The sequence below is a fragment of the Aethalodelphis obliquidens genome, unplaced genomic scaffold (assembly GCF_003676395.1).
Source record: "Aethalodelphis obliquidens isolate GAN/ISIS:26980383/991018 unplaced genomic scaffold, ASM367639v1 scaffold6, whole genome shotgun sequence".
NCBI classification, from domain to species: Eukaryota; Metazoa; Chordata; class Mammalia; order Artiodactyla; family Delphinidae; genus Aethalodelphis; species Aethalodelphis obliquidens.
In genome coordinates, this window is record NW_020837950.1 from 13883811 (window position 1) to 13903419 (window position 19609).

General features: G+C 39.8%; 1 protein-coding gene across 1 annotated transcript in view; it reads right to left on the reverse strand.

The window, feature by feature from the left end:
* NWD2 (NACHT and WD repeat domain containing 2) overlaps positions 1-19609 on the reverse strand; it is a 203707-nt gene that overhangs the window by 11875 nt on the left and 172223 nt on the right. The window contains exons 4-5 of the mRNA XM_027103189.1: positions 7129-7332; positions 4511-4655 (exon numbers count right to left, since the gene is read on the reverse strand). Coding sequence (XP_026958990.1) covers positions 4511-4655; positions 7129-7332 — 349 coding nt within the window. The remainder of the gene's footprint in view (positions 1-4510; positions 4656-7128; positions 7333-19609) is intronic.

Genomic DNA, 19609 nt, shown 5'->3' on the forward strand with positions numbered 1-19609 from the left:
TCTGGTGGAAACATGGGGGGAGGGATGGGTCTGGTCGTAACTGAGAACATCTCAATGTGCTGGCCACAACGCCGACATCGAGCAAAACCTAGAACATAGATGTATTCTCTAGAGTAACTATTAAGGAAGGTTGGAATTTTATTTTAAAATGGTGCCTTTTAGCAGAACTTCTGTGATACTGTTTTTTTCCAGTAATGATAGCAATTGATAAAAATTTGTGACTTAAGTAAAAAAGACATGTGTATAGCCACCAGTGTTGAATGAGCTGTGCCATTCACATCAGTATGTTTTCTGGGTTTTTTTTTGCGGTACGCGGGCCTCTCACTGTTGTGGCCCTCTCCCATTGCGGAGCACAGGCTCCGGACGCGCAGGCTCAGCGGCCATGGCTCACGGGCCCAGCTGCTCCGCAGCATGTGGGATCTTCCCGGACTGGGACACGAACGCGTGTCCCTTGCATTGGCAGGCGGACTCTCAATCACTGCGCCACCAGGGAAGCCCTCACGTCAGTATGTTTTACAAAGGGTTTTATTCAGGCAAGTTGGTTCAGGAGGCCAGTTAAAGGAGCTTTTGTAACATATGTCTACTCTTCTTTTTATAGAAGATTAAGAACTTGGTATAATGTAGACAGGCGAAGATGTAAGAAATCTGGACATTATGAGCTCCCGCAGGAAGCAGCCTTTGGCCCATCTCTTTTCCAACCATCTGGGTACAATGCTAGGGGCACACTAGGTTAGCCAGTGCTGTATACCGAGTAACATGAAGAGAAAGGAGGTGATCCACCTGCAGTATCTGTATGTAATGGATGATAATTAGAGATATGTACTGTCACCCCGACTTCCAGAAAACAGACCAACTGTAACCTGACTTTGTTATCACCTCTACGGAAACAGAGTGCCAATCAGACGTGTTGATCATAAATGCAACATGGAAAGAGATACAGACAAATCAAGCTGGTAGAGCCCATCCAAGCTTGGCTCAGGGGGATAAAAAGAGGCTGTATGCAAGAATGTCTGGTTGATAAATATCCCTGAATAAATGAGTCATGCGAGACAAAATCAACTCTGTAGAGTTATTTTTAGAAGCCAAGTGCATCCTCAACATTTTGGGGGACTTCTATTAATAATAATTCCTGATATTTATTTGTCAATGAATATTATAAGCTTCCCCCTTACTAGAATAATGTATTTGTTTTCTGTCTTTGCGTTTTCCTTAATATCCTAAAGTTTAACCATCACAGAACCTGATGAAGGTAAAACTAGGGGGAGATTCCCAGCCCTGGCAGCTATCATTCATGAGACGTTCAGCTCTCTACTATTCCCAAGACCACTCAGTTGTGGCATTCACAGTAGGGCACTGTTTTGGAGTCTAATTTACTTCTCTTCCTTTCCTGTTATTTAAAAAGATAAAAATGGAAGTGTTGTGAAAAAATACATTCAAATATAAATAGTACACATTTCCAGGTTCTATCTGGTATGCTTAAAAATATTAAAGTACTATTGTAGCACAAACCCTGACGTTTTTGGGGGGTTTTGTTTTGTTTGTTTGTTTGTAATATGTGTCTGATTTGAGCTTTGATTGCTGATGCATCCACTTCAATGATGGCTATCTTGAACAAACTCATCCCCAACCACACATACAGAGCCAGGCCACCTCCACTCACTGAGGTTCCTTTGTTTTAGAGATCTTGGTTGATTTCAGTAATCACTGAAATTTTGGGCCACTTGTTTTTTTCTCTTCCTGTGCTTTAAATTCCCGCTCTTATGTTTTAAATTCACCAATAAAGAGTGAGCCCAGTAAAAGCAAAACCCAATGTCCGCTCACTCACTCTCTCTCTCTCTCTCCCTCCCTCCGTCCCTCCCTCCCTCCCTCTCTCTCTCTCTCTCCCTCCCCCCCTCCCTCCCTCCCTCCCTCTCTCTCTCTCTTTCTCTCTCTCTCTCTGTGACCTTGCTGTGTGGCCCCAGGTGTGCTGTGTAATTGCCAGCTCCTGTGAGTAATAAGGCTTTATTTTTTCAAACTTTCCTGATGGTGATTGCCGAAGGGTATCTTGCAATCATAGAAGGAAGCATAAGGGTTGGTCCAACCACAACCTTGGTTATTGATAGGCTGGAGAGACAGGCACAAAACAAATATACTCTATTCATTTCAAAGAGTTGGCCCTTCTTCAGCAATTTTCATTGTGCAGACATTGTCTTAAAATGAGTTTGGAATGTAAAGTAAATAAAAATTTCATGATCATGCATATCTTTAAGATGTAACCCCACGTAGAAAATAGTCCTCGTGTAGTCCTCGTGTACTACATAGTATGAGATTATTAATCTTCATATGGCTATCCATGTGGACCATGTTCTTTAGTGTGGAGAAAATTAAGAGAAAGTGTTTGCCGATGAATATTTGAACACTTGAGCTGTCTGACTCTAAGTGAGAGGATACCCTCCCCTAACTGGTGTCTCTTGCATCAGGAATAGGAAAGTTTTTGCTCTTGGTGTTTTTTTCCTAATACAGCATATTTTTAAAAACTGGGTAGTTCTGCCCTTGAAGAACCAGGGCTTCTAAATGGGTCAAACAGATCCCAAAGGAATAAGGATATATGTTAACCTGTATATTCTAAAGATAGTACTTATTCCTGACAATTTTAGTACTTTTAGGGAGAACTAAAATAAGACCTAATTTTTTGACAGCGTCAGGAGAATGAATTTGTCAAAATTATATATAATTCCTCTGAGCTTGAAATACATGTATATCCAAGGAGAATGATATCAAGTGCTTCTTCGGTTTTCACAAACGTTTTGCTACACCATTCACAAAACCAGTCTGAAAATGCAACTACTGTTGCTTTTTCTTCAATAATTCTTTACTATCAACTCTCAAAATAAATGCTACTTAACTGATTACTTTTACCCAGGCGTGTTTGTCCCCTGGAAACTGTGACTGACATATTTCTTCAGATATGTGGTTTCCTGGGCAATTCCTCAAAATAAAGCCTCTTTTCCACGGCTGAGAAAGGCCCACAGGTGAGTCTCTGCTCGGTAGCTGGGGAGACTTTTATTTTAAGGTTAAATTAGATCCCGCCACTCCCTTACTTCCCAACCTCCGATGGCTTCCCATCTTACCCAGTGATGGAAGAAATTGTCACAGGTATGGGAAGTCATTCTGGCTTACACATGGTTTGGCTTGACGTTTATGCTAACTACAACAGCCTGTCTTCTGGCCTGTCAAACATGCATTGTACATCTGATTTAACCACTAAAATCTGATTTAACCATTTAAAAATCAAAACGGAATAACGGTGGTTCAGGCATTCAAAATGGAGCCGGGTGGCCGTTGGAGATGTGCTTTCAGACATGTTCCTGTATCGCTGAGAACTTGAATTCTCTGAGCTGTATCAGACTCAAGGATACAAGGATATTGTCGTTCTTAAAACAATATCTGCTAGCATCTGCCTAGGTCTCAAGGTCTCCCCTTGTACCTGTGCGACCACTTCAGACCCCAACCAATCCTTATTTGACAAGCATCCTGACTTCTTGCCAGCTCCAATGATGATTCTTGATAAATGACTCATGGGACGACTAACTGTAACTTTGTGATTTTTGCCTATATGAACCTCCCCCATTTTGCAGTCAGGTGGAACACAGTTTAAGTACTTCTTAAATCTGTGTCTCTTGGGCTATAGTCCTCAGGCTCAAATAAAATTCTTTTCTATTCCTATTAGAGATTGTTTATTGATTATTTCTGTTGACAGCAGAATAAAACACGAGGTCCTTATTATGGCCTGTGCCCACCTTCTGATCTCGTCTCTCCTCCTCCAAGCCTGGCTACCTTTACCTTCTTCCTGCTCCTAGAATTTGCTAAGCACATTCCTGTCTCAGGGACCTTGAACCTGGTAATTCTTCTGCCTGGAATTCTCTATTTTAGATATGGCATTGCCGGCTCTGATTCGTTCTGTCATTTGGCTCGAAAGTCATTTCCTTACCGCCTGCCCCATCTAAATCTGGACCCCCCGCAGCCTTCATCAATCCCTATTATCCTGTTACTGTGTTTTGTTTTATTCGTAGCACTTATCCTTTCTGAAATGATATTGTTCATTTATCTGATTGCCTATCACTTATCCCCGCTGCCCCCACTAAAAAAGTAAGTTCCAGGAGAGCAGAGACCTTGCCTTCTTTGTCATTGTTGTAGTCCCAGTGCCTGGCATATGGTATGCACTCAATAAGTGTTTGCTGAGTGAATGAATGAGCAGCTCAACTGAGAAACAGTGGCAGAGTCTGGTCTATTATATCCAGCCTCCTCTGTGTTCTTTTAATGTCACATTTTTGGAGAATTCCTCAAGTTAAGTAAAGGCTTATCTTTGAATAAAAAGAATACCTGCCTCCCCAGGAGATGGAAACATGTAGAAAAATTAAATTTCATCAGGCAGTAAATGCAACTACATTTGCGGAACCATAAAAGGGAAGCGGCGAATATATCTATTATTTATCTATTCCTCAGTTTACTGAAGATGCATAAAAATTACCTGAGAACAGGTACCTCTTGGCTTGGCTGTGTTTCATTTTCCTCTTTTCATATAACAGTTTTACAGCAACCTTAAATACCTTCTTGATCTCATCTGATATCTCTTGCCAGGTCTTCTCATTCTCAGCATTGGCAGGGGGCTGCACCTATGGAATTGTAAAAGTGAGATATTGGTCTTAAAATCATCATAGAAGACCCAGTATTTAAGAGCAAGAGAACTATTGTTATTTGAAAGTCTACTCTATGCCTTATCATAATAGGTGCCTAACAGACAGTATCTCATTTCCTCTCCCCAGTACCCTGAAAGTGATGTGAACTTGCCCAGGTGACACAACGGTGTGAATCCAAACAGGATTTGTTTGTCGGGATTTCTTAATATACCATGTATTTCCTGCTTGAGTTTTGATACAAATGTCATAACAAAATCATATCTTCACTACCCTCTAAAGAGAAGAGACAGTTAAAGGGAAGGTACTCATGTTATTATTTAATTGTCTTTAGTTGTTTCTTCCTCATTTATTTATTTATTTATTATTTTTTTTTGCTGTACGCGGGCCTCTCACTGTTGTGGACTCTCCCGTTGCAGAGCACAGGCTCCGGACGCACAGGCTCAGCGGCCATGGCTCACGGGCCCAGCCGCTCCGCGGCATGTGGGATCTTCCCGGACCGGGGCACGAACCCGTGTCCCCTGCATCGGCAGGCGGACTCTCAGCCACTCCGCCACCGGGGAAGCCCTCTTCCTCATTTATTTTTATGATCCTTTAGGAAATAAAATAGGAATACCTACCAAGAAAGTAACATTTATAGAGTCTTGCTGATAATCTTATTCAAGCATTCATTTACTTAACAACAGTTTATGCAGAAATATCATGTGGGGTTTAGAGAATAATTGAAGTTTCCCTAGACGATCATGGAATCAAATGAAGAAGGAACAACTAAAGCCAATTAAATAGTAATATATGTGTAAGTTTTACAACTTTGTAAAACTGATTTCTTGAGGTATCATGTTTCTTGACATCTGCTTTACCAGCTACTACCTTTACTTCTGGCATATTTACCTAAGAGAATGGTTTGGGGTTTACCCCAATATTCATCTCCATAGTCTTGCAGATAATTACTTTGAAAAATGCATGTGAAGAAGAAGAAGAAAAATCGAGGAATCTGACATGATTTCATTTTGCATGGAGAGCATGCTTTATGCTAAATGTCAGAATGACAAAGACGCAGGGTTCTTTTTTTTTTTTTCAACTTTTTATTTTATATTGGAGTATGGACACAGGGTCCTTAAATGAAGAGCTGTTGCTAACCCACGGCTCTTCTCCTCTCAGAGCTGCCTGGGTGCTGAATGTATCAAGGATGTTCTCTTTGGAAGAGGGATAGATAGCTATGCCTTCTTTTAATCTCTAAAATGTCTGTGCAATGAATAGTCCCACCCATTTTCTCTACCTCCTTCATTCAGTTTCGGGGGACACATGATTGATACATTTGGGAACCAAGTTGGAGAAGAGACAATGCTAATGTTTCCATCATATTCATGCATGACTCAACCTCACTGCAAGATTCTACATAAGGCACAAGAATACAAATTAACAATGTATGAAATGTTAAAGGAACATACTGAATTAAAAAACTAGAGACTATAAAAAACAGCTAGGCAGATTTTTAAAAGACCCCCCCCCCAAAAAAAATCTTTCACAAATTAAAAATATAACTCTTGAACTTGAAAACTCAAGCATGAACAGAGTGGACACAGCTGAAGAAGAAAATTGATGAACTGGATGAAAGATCTAAAATAATTTTCTGGACAGCAGCACAGAAAGATAAGGAAATTGACAATGTAAAAGACAATTAAGAGACATGGAGGATACAGGTACAAATTATTATATATAGGATGGATAAACAACAAGGTCCTACTGTAAAGCACAGGGAACTATATTCAATATCTTGTGATGAACCATAATGGAAAAGAAAATGAAAAAGAATGTATGTATATGTATAACTGAATCACATTACTGTCCAGCAGAAATGAACACATTGTAAATCAACTATACTTCAATAAAATTTAAAAAAATAAAAAGCAAAAGTTAAACAAATTTAAAAAAGAGATGTGGAGAATAGACTGAGGCAATCTATTGTACATCTAATTAAAGAGCACAAAGGAAAGAACAAAAGGAATAGAGGAGGGACATTACTTGATGAGAAGATGGCTGAGAAATTTCCAAAACTGACGGAATGCATGGATTCGCAAATGTGGGAAGCACAACATACACCAGTCAGAATATATAGAGACACGTTATAGCGAAATGAGAAAAATACAAATATTTTCAGATAAACAGAATTTATCACTAATAGACCTCTGTTAATGGAACTTCTAAGAGATATACTTCATGAAGAAGGAAAAGACCCCAGCAGGAAAGTCTGAGATGCCAAAAAAGAAAGGTGGATTAAAAATTAGAAGATTTCTTAGCTTTGGATTTAGTTGTTAAAAGGAAATTTAGGGTCCAGGGCAGAATAATTTTCTGTCTACTGTGCCTTTTCTGTGGCGAAAACTACCCCTGGGTGACATAAACTGTTTAAAGTCATGGAGAGAGACATACTTCAGAGAGAAAGATAGCTTACTGCATTTTTATTGCTTTTCAGCATTTCCGATTTGGGTCTGAGGTAATAAGCTGCTGGCACCGCGTTCTCGTCCCGACAGTACCACTCTTCCAGTAACTTGGTCTCCAGCTTCGCCTCTATGGCAGCATCCAAAATCATTTCAAACTCTGACGCTTCAACTTCTCCAGGGATTCGGATGTTCCCATATTTTTCACCTAACAGTCCCTGTGTATCACCGAGAAAGTTCAGTTTAGTGTATCATCAAGAAAGTCCATTTCAGTATTCATATCATATGGCCACTCAATAAATATTAATAAATAGATAAGAAGATACTTTGTTCTATCCATTGTCTCTTGTAATCACACTGGATACGTTTTCACATGGATTATTTCATAAGTAAAATTAGTCCATTTATATCGTAGTATAATAAATTCACATACTGAGATTGCATATCATATTAGACAAATCAAAAATACAGAATTTTGTAGCAACGAAAATTTCCCAAAGTTTACGTAACCTAACAAAGGCTGTCTATTTTGAAATTTTGTTTGTTTGTTTGTAACAAAGAAAAATGACATGCTGGACTCTATGAAATATCAAACATGTAAACTCACAAACAAAAAAAATTGCCTTGTATAGAGTTTATAGTCTGATTCTAAGCCCCAGATTTACACAGCTACAAGTGAAAGAAGTATGAGATCGCTGAATGTGATGTCACTATAAATCACATAAAGTTTCCACTGGTAACTGGAAAAAATTCAAAATATAAACAAGGTATCATTTTCTCCCTATTGAACTGGCAAAGGAAAACACATGCTCAGCGTCATGTGGACGTGTGAGAAAATACCTCTATACAGCTGATGGTTGTGTAAATCGATCCAATATTTCTCTGAAGGGCAGTCTGGCGATATGTACTAAAAGACTTAACATACATGAGTTTTGGCAATTTTTCTTCTGGAAATATGTCCTTAGAAAATAATTAAGGATGTACAAAATGACTTAGCATATTTATGTTGAACCTGTTTGAACAGAAAAGGGTTAAACCTAAGTGTCCAGCAAGTGGGAACATTTAAATACATTTATATATATTTTGGTAACTCTATTCAAAGGATGTGCCAAATTATGTTTTAGAACTGTATTGATGCAGAAGGATGTTTATAATATACTGTTAAGTGAAAAGGTAAGTTACAAAACAGTACATACAAGATGAATTCAATGTTGTATATATATCTTATATATATATGAGAGAGATCGTATATATTTGTAGACATAAACATACACATAGAGATTTTATAAGAATACACAGCAAGTTTACTCATGGCTATCTTTCGGTGGATGGTTTTGAATTTACTTTGGTTGTTTTATGAATTTATTGCTTTTTTATTAAAACTGTTTTTTGCAATACATATGTATTATTTTGTAGTGAGATAAACAACAGGTATTTAAAAGTTTTAAACCCGATGATGCTGTCTATCCTCGTTTGTGGAGCAACATTTTCAAGGCTCCTCTAAGTGTTTGCTTAAGCCCATGTTCTAAATATGTGGTCCTCAGACCAGCAGCATCTGTGTTACCTGGGAATTTGTTAGGCTTGCAAGTTCTCAGGCTCATCCCCAGACCTTCTGAATCAGAAACTCTGGTCATAGGGCTGAGGAATCTCTGTTTTAGTAAGCTCTCCTGGTGCCTGAACCACTGACTTAAGCTAACAAAAATATTAGCTTATATAGCACCTGGTATTTCAATTAATCTTCCATGTCTTATCTAGTAGAAACAAGGAAGGAACATACAGAACTCTAACAAAGATCTATACTATCCAAGGCAAGTTGGTCTGCTTTATAGTATCCATGGGAAGATTTCTATTTAACTTGTGGGCATCTTCATCCTTTCCTCCTGTTGACTAGCACCTTTACCATAAACTTCCAGCCTTGTGTATCCGTTGGAAGGAGAATTGTGGTTTGGCTTCCTTAGGGGCATTTCTTACTACCTCTGCAACCCACAGTGTTCTTTTCATCTCACATAGTCAGGTGAGGGAATAAAAGTCCTGGGTAGACCTGTTTCCAAAATAAATTTGTGACCTAAACAAGATGGTAAGCCCCATGAAGGCAGAGGCCAGAACTGTTTATTCCTAGCATACAGAAAATATTAAAAAACATATTTGTTGAATAAATGAATGAACCAAGACAGAGAAAGAAATCCTTAGTGTTTGTACTATTCTTATTTGAAACTTCTTCTTTTATTCAAAGATAATATTTCAGATCTCAGCAGGTAGAGTAACAATTTGGGAAAGTACCAGTTTTGTCAGCAACCTTCACTTCAGCCCTAAATGCCAATTAAGAGCACTTTTATTGTATTTTTATTTTTTAAACATTTATTTATTTAGTTATTGGCCGCATTGGGTCTTCTTTGCTGTGTGCAGGCTTTCTCTCTAGTTGCGGCGAGCGGGGCCTACTCTTCGTTGCAGTGCACAGGCTTCTCATTGCAGTGGCTTCTCTTGTTGAGGAGCACGGGCTTCAGTAGTTGTGGTGCGTGGGCTCAGTAGTTGTGGCTCGCAGGTTCTAGAGCGCAGGCTCAGTAGTTGTGGATCATGAGCTTAGTTGTTCCGTGGCATGTGGGATCTTCCCAGACCAGGGCTCAAAGCCGTGCCCCCTGCATTGGCAGGCGGATTCTCAACCACTGCATCACCACGGCAGTCCTAGAGCACGTTTATTTTAATCTGCATTTGTTTTGGGCTATTCTTGACAACAGGCTGTATGCAACAAAAATAATATTATTTAGAGTTGTTTTTCACTTAACAATTCCTTTTCTAAAATCTCTCATGTTAAACTTGGGTAAATGAGCAGACATGCCCTCTTACTCTACCACAGATACAGAGGGAGATGATCTTTTTAAAGGTAGTCAGCTTGGTGACTATCCTATTCATCTTGGCTAACTCTGGATAAGGATAGTCAGCACCCTCAGTCAGAAATATCTCTCATGGGGACTTCCCTGGTGGCACAGTAGTTAAGAATCTGCCTGCCATTGCAGGGGACTTGGGTTTGATCCCTGGTCCAGGAAGACCCCACATGCCATGGAGCAACTAAGCCCATGTGCCACAACTACTGAGCCTGCACTCTGGAGCCCAAGAGCCACAACCACTGAGCTCGTGTGCCAAACTATTGAAGCCTGCGCGCTCTAGGGCCCGTGCTCCACAACAAGAGAAGCCACTGCAATGAGAAGCCCGCGCACCGCAGCGAAGAGTAGCCCCCGCTCGCCACAACTAGAGAAAGCCCACATGCAGCAACGAAGACCCAACACAGTCAAAATATAAAATTAAAAAATAAAATAAAAATTAAAAAGAAAAATCTGTCATGAAGAGTGAGGTTTTAGTACTGGGAAGAATTATCCAGCAAACCTACCTGGGCAGGGAAGGGACTAAGTAGACTTCTAAGCAGTAGAAGTTGGACTTTTTGGAGGAATCCCCAAAGGCAAACAGTGGAGTTTGGCCACTGGGTGAAGGACTTGGTGAACAGGCAAAACATTAAATATGGGATTTAGTAATTGACAATTCTTCGTCGACAGCCAGTGAAGCCCAGGAATATGATGGACCCAGCAACCAAGATCCAGGGCAACACCAGCTGGATTTCAGGCATGAAGTGGGAAAGAGGACAAAATAGTGACTAGTGAAACAAGGTCATGTCCCAGGAAAGGACCATCATCTCTGTATTAGCAATTTACTGTTGGTTCTCCGTCTTTGCTTTGCTCTAAATAAGGCTGGTCTCAGAGTCTAGGGCAGGATCAAATTTATGGATCAATTTCTGAAATGTGCTTCATGATGACATGCACCTGGATCACCCAGGGTGTTTGTTAAAATATAAGCTACAAGACCCCTTCTCTGACTGAAGGACCACAGTGCTTGGGGAGCCCAGGAATCTGGGTTTTAAAATGCGGTTACAAATGAATCTAGAATTTGAGGTCCACTTGCTATGGGCAATGCATATGTGGTCTCATGAGTAATGGTTAGCAAGCACCAAAGGGACAGGACAGAGAACACAGCAGATCATTACAAAAAATCGAAGACTATTTAAAAATAATTATTTGAGTTGACAGCTGACACCAAATACTAGAATTATTTCATCAGTATAGTAAGGCAAAATGTTCCTTAGAGTAGAGATTATTAAAGAAGAAAAAATATCCTCATCCAATTCAAATAACAAATTATATTGAGTGCCTATTGTATAAAAAGCAATACAGAACTTCAGAAAAGTAATAATGTGAGATAGACTTAAAGTTACTTATTGGATTGTTCTCCCCAAGCCTTCTCCTTCTCTCTGTTGATTCTTCCTTTGGGTGAAATGCTCATAACTCACGAAGCAGTTACTTTCCAGGAGTCCAAAATAGGATTCTGTCTCAATCTTGCCTTGCTATTTGAGAAATAGCAGAGAGAGTAACAGCAAAAGGGAAATTTGCTACCACATTTTTCAGGAAGACTTTTTTTGGGGTTCTATGTGTCTACAGTTATAAGGTAACACACAAGGCATGGCTGTATCTGCCAGGGCTGGCAACAGTCAATTTAGAGGAAGATACAGTCCAACTCAGTTGCAAAGTCCAGCTCCTATGGTCAGTGGCTCAGAGCAGGGGTAGAGATGCAGGACCAAGTCTAAAATGCTAGCAGTAAAAGTGGAGGTGGCAAGATGGAGGTCCAGTCTTGGTTTTCTAATCAGACTATTCCTTAGCCCTGTAGCCATGGGGAGTATGCGAGCCTAGGACTGCTACAGAAGCTATGCATAAGAAAGCATTCTTTTCTGTTCACTGTCGTAGAATATTCACTCCCATAACTGAAGAAGAATCAGATTTTCTACATCTTTCTGACCCCAGTATTCAAGAAGATCTTTTTTTTTTTTTTTTTTGCTTGGTTAAAACAGCTTTGCCAGTTTCTGGAGAAATTTGATGGAGAGTTGAGGGACTATATTTGGTTTTGCATTGAGGTCCATGTTTATTAGTTATACCATTGATCAGTCTGCTTGTGTGACCCTGTATGGAAGAAATGAATGTGGCTGAAATAATTTTCAACTTTTCATTGAATTGTTTACTCATGCTGTCAATACAAGTATGAACATAAACATATGGGATTTCTCTTGTCTATAGAAATCTATCATTGCCTCTCCCACCCACCTAAGTAAAAACATATTTAATTTGGCCCATCCTGAAACACTGAAGATATACAATAGTAGTCAGGCAAGAAGCAACAATCCAACTGAGTACTCAAATACAATCTTGGAGTTAAGCCCAAATGGTTGAAAAGTCTAAGAAAAATTTCTACTGTTTTTAACAGTAGTGTCCATGTGTAAAATTCTGGCATATGAAATACTCCCAGATGCTTTGGAACTAGATAGAGGTGGTGGTTGCATAGTGTTGTTAATGTACTAATGCCACTGAATTGTTCACTTTATAGAGCTTAATTTTATGCCATATGAATTTCACCTCAATTTTTTAAAAAAGAAATACTTTCTGAACTATTGATTTCCTTATAACTGAGAACTTAAATGTAAAAGGACTCTCTACTCTTTGTATCATCCTTTCCTTCTTTATAGATACATCTGATACATCTAAGCCACTGATACAGATACATCTAAGCCACTGCTTTCAAAGGCTTAGAGATAACATTCTGTTTCCCCTCAATTGATTTTTCTTCCCCATTGCAAACACTGATTCTTTCCCCTGCCCTCCACTGCCCCCAGCCCCCAGCTCTTTATGTGCAATTAGTTCTGCCTGGGCTTGCAATTGAGAATCTTTGGGGTCTGAGTCTGATGCTAATGCAGTTTTTCTTGCAGCAAACAGAGCAGAGGGGTTGATGTATTCTCGATGGTGTTGGTGATCTCAGTAAGTCTTTGCTTTTACTCTGTTGTGGGATATCAGGAAAGACAGGTGGGGGCAGTCTTTTTGGGGTTATGGAGGCTAGGCTTCATTGGCAGGTGGGCAAGTGCACCCTGGACTTTTGTTGATGAGCCATCACTCATGGGGAAGCTGGAAGGGAGAGATTCTATCACCCTCCCCTCCCCACCACTGGTGCTATAACAAGCTGAAGCACATACTCTGTAAAGGCCCTGTTCCCTCCCACCCAGTCACTAATACAAGGCAGGTGGAACTATTCCTTCCTTTCTATAAGCTTCTCTTTTATTTATTAAAATAAAATCCACACTCATATATACAATTTTCTCTTGTACATGATCTCATTTAACATTCACAAGTCTGTGAAATAGGGAGAGTTGCAGAAGAGAACACCAAAGCTCACAGACCTCACCTGGCTTGCCCAGACCACTTCTCTAAGAAGACATGGAAATACTAGCACTTGAATATGGGGCTTTCAAAAACCTCATTCTTTCTACTTCATCAAGTTATTGTGCTATGCTCCCTCCTGAGGTGCCTGCAGACGGCTTACTTGTGATGGCTCTGCTAGCCAGTGCCCCTGGCCGGGCCACCATGCATGTCTGTGCAAGCTGTGTGCTGCATACTTCTGGAAGGCACTGTTCACGAGGACTGTTCAGTGTTATGGCCCTGGGTGTTGTCATTCTTTTTATCTGACATTGGGTGGAGAGACGAAATGGTTGTGATGTATTCCCTGGAGCTCACAGCCAACCTTTATAGTCAGTGCTCTGTTGCAGAGTAGGACCAATTAAACCATTCCGAGAGTCAGCTGAACCTGCTTCACATACTTAGTGTTATCTTCTCTATGTTTTTCCACCATTCCGAGAGTCAGCTGAACCTGCTTCACATACTTAGTGTTATTTTCTCAATGTTTTTCCAAAGTCAAGAAACATCTTCATAACTGATTTAAAAATTTTTTAAGTATAAAATGTCAGCTTTCACACCTGTAAACGGAGATAATATTTTACCCTTGTGTATTTATCTGGTCACACATCTACTCTGGTTTCTTGTGAGGATCAAATAGTTACTCTAGGTGAAAACACTCTGTGAAATGTAAAGCACTTGGCAATATAAGCGGGGTAAGGTACCACTACTTTACTTAAACATAGTTTATAGAGAAACATACATACTCGGCACACTCAAGCATACATACATGTAATAGAAATAAATACTGAGAAGTACAGCTGGATAGATAGAGAAGGGAAACATCTCTTGACTGAAGAAAGAGAAACAAGATAGAAAGCAGGAAAGAATGGGTAAATGGTTGTTTACAGGTGGTAGGAAGGTGAGACTATGTGGTGAGATAAGAACAAACTCCACCACTTTCCAGCGTGGAGAAAAAAAGGCTTAAACGAATTAACCTGGGTTCACTGAGTTAGCAGAGGCATGGAGTTAACCTTTACAGGGAACACAGGCAACGCTTCAGGGGGAGCTGACAACCCACACATAAAATAGAAATGTTAAAAAATGAAGCAATTTGTATTATTATTGGTGTGTTAATAACCAGGTTTGAGTTGTTTAAATTCAACTCTTCTGAAAAAGATTAGCATTACTATGGACTACAAGTGTCCTCCCAAATTCATATGTTGAAGACCTAACCCCCCATGTGAATGAGATAGGGCCTTTAAGGAGGTGATTAAGGTTAAGTGAAGTCATGAGGGTGGAGCCTTAATCCAGTAGAACTGGTGCCCTTATAAGAGGAGGAAGGGAGACCAGAGCCCATTTCGCCAAACAAGAGCACAGAGAGAAGGCAGCTGTCCTCAAGCTAAGAAGAGCGTCCTCACCGCAACCAGACCATGCTGGCGCCTTGATCTCGGCCTTCCAAACTCCAGAACTGTGAGAAAATAAGTTTATGTTGTTTAAGCCACCCATTCTATGGTATTTTGTTATGGCAGCCTGAGCTGATTAGTACAAGCATAAAGATGAACAAAATGAAGTGGTTTTTGTTAACATAAGATCTGGCATCTTTGGTAATTCATCCTAAAGTGTACTGAGGGGGTAAAGTCATAGATTAAGTGACTTACTAGTTTCATTTACTGTACAACAGAGTAAGTTAATGCTTCTATCTAGCTTCTTTGAGAGTCTCAGCTCATATAAATTAAAATTTTACCATTTTTCTTAAAACTGATATTCATGGTTAACTGTGGCTGTTAAATTTACATGCTAAAACCCACTGCTGAATTTAACTGGTATCAATAATATTATATCAATGACATTTACTTATATCAATAGTAATTCTGCTACCTTTCACTTACTGCAATGTGCTTTTCTCTGTAACAAAGTTTCATTACCTGGAAAATACTGAGCACAGCTATTATTCTGTGAAAGAATTTCAATCTAAAATGGAACCAGAGGATATAAAATGTAAAATCTCACACATGTGTCCTTGGGAAAACAAATCTTAAGGACGGAGAAACTGTTTTCTTGTAAAAGCCTGATTGACAGAAAACTGATAATATTGGAATTTTCTTAAATGATAGGGAGTCGGTCAGGGATTGCCTCATATCAACCCTGGGAAATTAGGCTTATAGTTTCCAGAGGCATGAACAAGAAATGACCCACGTGGGGCTGGTTTCACAAAATAAGCTGAATTGAGCTTTGTATGACTGGACTGGTTTTTGTCTGCTTAGGGAATTTTCAAAGCTGGTCTCCGTTTGTTTTTGACTTTAATAGACTCTCACTGAACTCTGCCTTTTTTACATTCCCTGCCCATAAAGACAGCCTCGCTCCAACCCTCAGTGGACTCACCTGTAGTTTGTTACAGTTTGTGTGTCTCGAATTGCAGTTCTCCTGCTATTCTCGAACAAACTCACCTTTTTACAATTTTGAGCTTGCCTCATTTTACCCTTTTATTTAGGTCGACAATTCTCTAGAAACACTGGAGCAAAGGAAGCGACCAAAAGGGTGAAAAGGGTTGGGTAACAGAACTGCAGGGAATGGAACCGTTCTGGGATTTGCAGTTCATTTAACCAGTTCCAAAGTATCAATACAAGTTGCAACCCTAACCTGAAACAGGTGCCTTATGAAACTGAGAACTGAGAAATGTGCAAGGATTCCTTTTAAAGAGCATCTGACTCGCAGGGTGACTGACCATTTCGGTTTGCTCAGGACTGTCCCAATCTGAGCACTGAAAGTCCCAGGAGCCCCCTCATTCCTAGGCAAGGTAGGACAGTTGGTGATGCTAACAAGACAGTCATGGTCCCTACTCCTTTTGAGATTTCATTGTGGAAGAGTGGTCAGAGTTCTGTATGGATTAGATAGTTCAAGAAGGAATAAGAGTGGAAAAAGCACAGGACCACCAACCTTTGTGTGGGCACAGAAGCAGGAGGAAGTATGGAATGGTGTCATAGAAGACCAGAAAGGAGAGAACAGTAATATTCCAAACATTTGTACAGAGCTCTGTAAAGCAATGGAAAATGAACAAAGCACATGGACAGATAATTCATAGAAGCAGAAGAACGAATGCCAGTAAGCATGAAAGATAATAATACTCAACTCTATTAATACTCATAGAACTGCAAATGTAAACACATGTGATCAGATCTTTTTTGCTTATCAAACTGATAGAGAAAAATAATAATACTTAGTGGTGTCTAGGCAGTAATGAAATGGGCACTCAGACACAGGGTGCCAGTAAAAATGGATAGAACCTTGCTGAGTATGTAATTTGGCAGTAGGTATAAAATTCCACTTTTAGAAATCCATCCTACTACTTATATAAAGAGTTGTGTACAAAGAAGTTCAGCAATTTCTAGCTTATATCTTGGCCTTACTCCATAAGTGACTTTTATCAGTGTTAATATAAACAAAACTGAGAGTAAAATTGCCCACCATAATCACTAATTCACATAATGGGACAGAATTCTCAATTTCTAGTTTTCTAATTCTGAGAAATTAAAAAATAGAGAAACATATGAAGTAGAAAATAACTGTCCCCACAGCTCAGCTTGAAAACTCAACATTTGGTCATATTTTCAAGTGATTTTTAAAAAATTAATAGATTATTTTTTAGAACAGTTTTAGACCTACAGACAAATCGAGCAGAGTACTGGAAGTTCCCATATACCACCACTCTCCCTCAGTTTTCCCTGATTTTAACATCTTCCTTTAGTATGGTACATTTGTTACAATTATTGGACTAATATTGGTACATTTTACGAGCTAAAACACATAGTGTATTCAGATTTCCTTAGTTTTGACTTAATGCAATGTCTTTCCTGTTCCAGGATGCCGTATTACATTTAGTTGTCATTTCTCCTTAGGCTCCTCTTGGGTGTGTAACATTTTCTAAGGTTTTCTTCGTTTTTGATGACCCTGATCATTTTGAGGAGTATTAGTCACGTATTTTGTAGGATGTGCCCTATTGGAATTTGTTTGATATTTTTCTCATTATTAGACTGGAGTTAGGGGTTTGGGGGAGAAAGAATACAGAAGTGCTATTTTCCTTATATTAATGTGGCTGAAGTAGTATTTGTTGGGTTTCTCTACCGTAAGGTTACCTCCCAAGCCCCATTTTCATACTGTACTCTTTAGAAGGAAGTCACCATGTGTAGCCCACTCTTAAGGGGTGAGAGTTATGCTCCCCTCCTTTAGGGTGGAGTGTCTACAAAATTTACATAATCTACCTCATTTGGTATTGTGCACAGAATTTAGTAATTTATCCAATTACTTTTTTATATCAGTAGGGAGTCGTGGCTATTTTATACTTTGGGTTATATTCCAATGCTACTTTATTTTGTTGCTCAAATTTTTCCAGCTTTGGCCTTTTGGAAGCTCTTTCACTTCGCTCCTGGGTCCCTTTAACATGCTCCCATCATTGTGGCAATTTTTATTTTTTAAGAACTACTAACTTTCTGGCATAAGATGCTCCAGGCTTAGCTTGTGTATATTCTGCTCCCCTCTCAGGATCACCCATTTCTCCAAGGAGCCCCTGTTCCTTTTATTGGAGAATGGAATTAGAAACCAATATCTGGGTGCTCCATGCGTTTGCTGCCACAGCAGTCCATTTCTTTTATGCCCTCTCAGAATTATATGTGTGTGTGCTAACCTGTGTATATACACATATCAATAAATATTCCCATAGGTAACCATCTGTGCTCCATATCCAGTTGTTAATCGTACACTTAAATCTATTTTAAAATTAAATGTGAGTTCTCCATAAACTTCATAACTAACATCTCCAACTCTAACCCCTTAACACATGGATTATTCTAACCACCTCCCCTTGCTGATGTGTACTTTTCGAATCCAGCTGTGAGAAACCTGGATCCCACCATCTGCCATTCATTTACTTAGTTGTTCAATTCCAGTATACCTGATAGCAGTACCAGAATTTTGAGCCTCCATCCCTGTAGGAAACGGTGTTACTGACAAGAGTACAGTACTTAAGCGTAGTTCCTTTTACCTCTAGTCTTACCGACTCCATTTATTTCCAATAGACATTTTCTAAATAAAAGAAATAAAACAGCAGATAAAGTTGAATTCCCCTTTGACCTGCAAATCCAGGCTGATTCTCCTGTTCCTTCCCAAGATGCACAAATTATAAGTTTGCACACATTATATTTTTATATTTTATACATACAAATATATATTTATGGGCATTCTATTTTAACATTTACATAAATTATATAGGGGGCATATTCTACCCTTCTTTCATTCTTATATTTTTCTGTGATTGGTCTGTTGATAAATTTAGATCTAGTCCATTCTTTGTATAACCAAAATATTCCATCGTAAGAATATTCCACATTTTCTTCACTTTTTTTTACTGACGAGTATTTAGATTCTTCCAATTTCTTTTTTGCTTTTATAAATAATATCCCATCAAGTTAGCAAATACTGAGGGCATGATGTCAGTAGAAATGGCATTAATTTATGTTAACATATAAAAAGTCCCATGCTCAGACTTGATATGTAGCTCCATACTGAAAAATACGAATTCCAGTCATGTTTTAGTGCCTATGAAGCCTGGTTCTTGGCCTCTCCGTTGCGGAGCACAGGCTCCGGACGCGCAGGCTCAGTGGCCATGGCTCACGGGCCCAGCCGCTCCGCGGCATGTGGGATCTTCCCGTACCAGGGCACGAACCCACGTCCCCTGCATCGGCAGGTGGACTCTCAACCACTGCGCCACCAGGGAAGCCCATGAAGCCTGGTTCTTAGAGTCACTGTCCAGCTGGCTGGGTCCTTATCCTGGCCTGGGCACATCACCCAATGCCTGGCCCAGAGCAGGCTCCCACTGCTCCTCCTGCTGCCTTGCAGGGGTCAGCCCTGGTCAGCGTGTCTAAAGGTTCTTTCAGAACTGCCTGTGTGCGTGTGAAGATCCTCCTGAGGCCTTTCAGTGCTGCTCTGAAAGCCTTACAAAAGAAGCTGAATTGCCCATGCATATACTGCTGGTCCACAGTTCCAAGAAAAGTTTCTTGTTTTGAACTGCGGACGGAGCAGACAGGCCTAGGAGGAAGCCTGACATGTGCACCATGGGCCTGAGAACTGGACAAAAGAAAGCTGGCTCATTAAGTGTTAGTTGTCTTAATGCCAAGAGCAGTGTTATTAATGGGTACCCATTACTAAGGCCTGGGCTTATGAAGACCTGCTGCAACTTGCA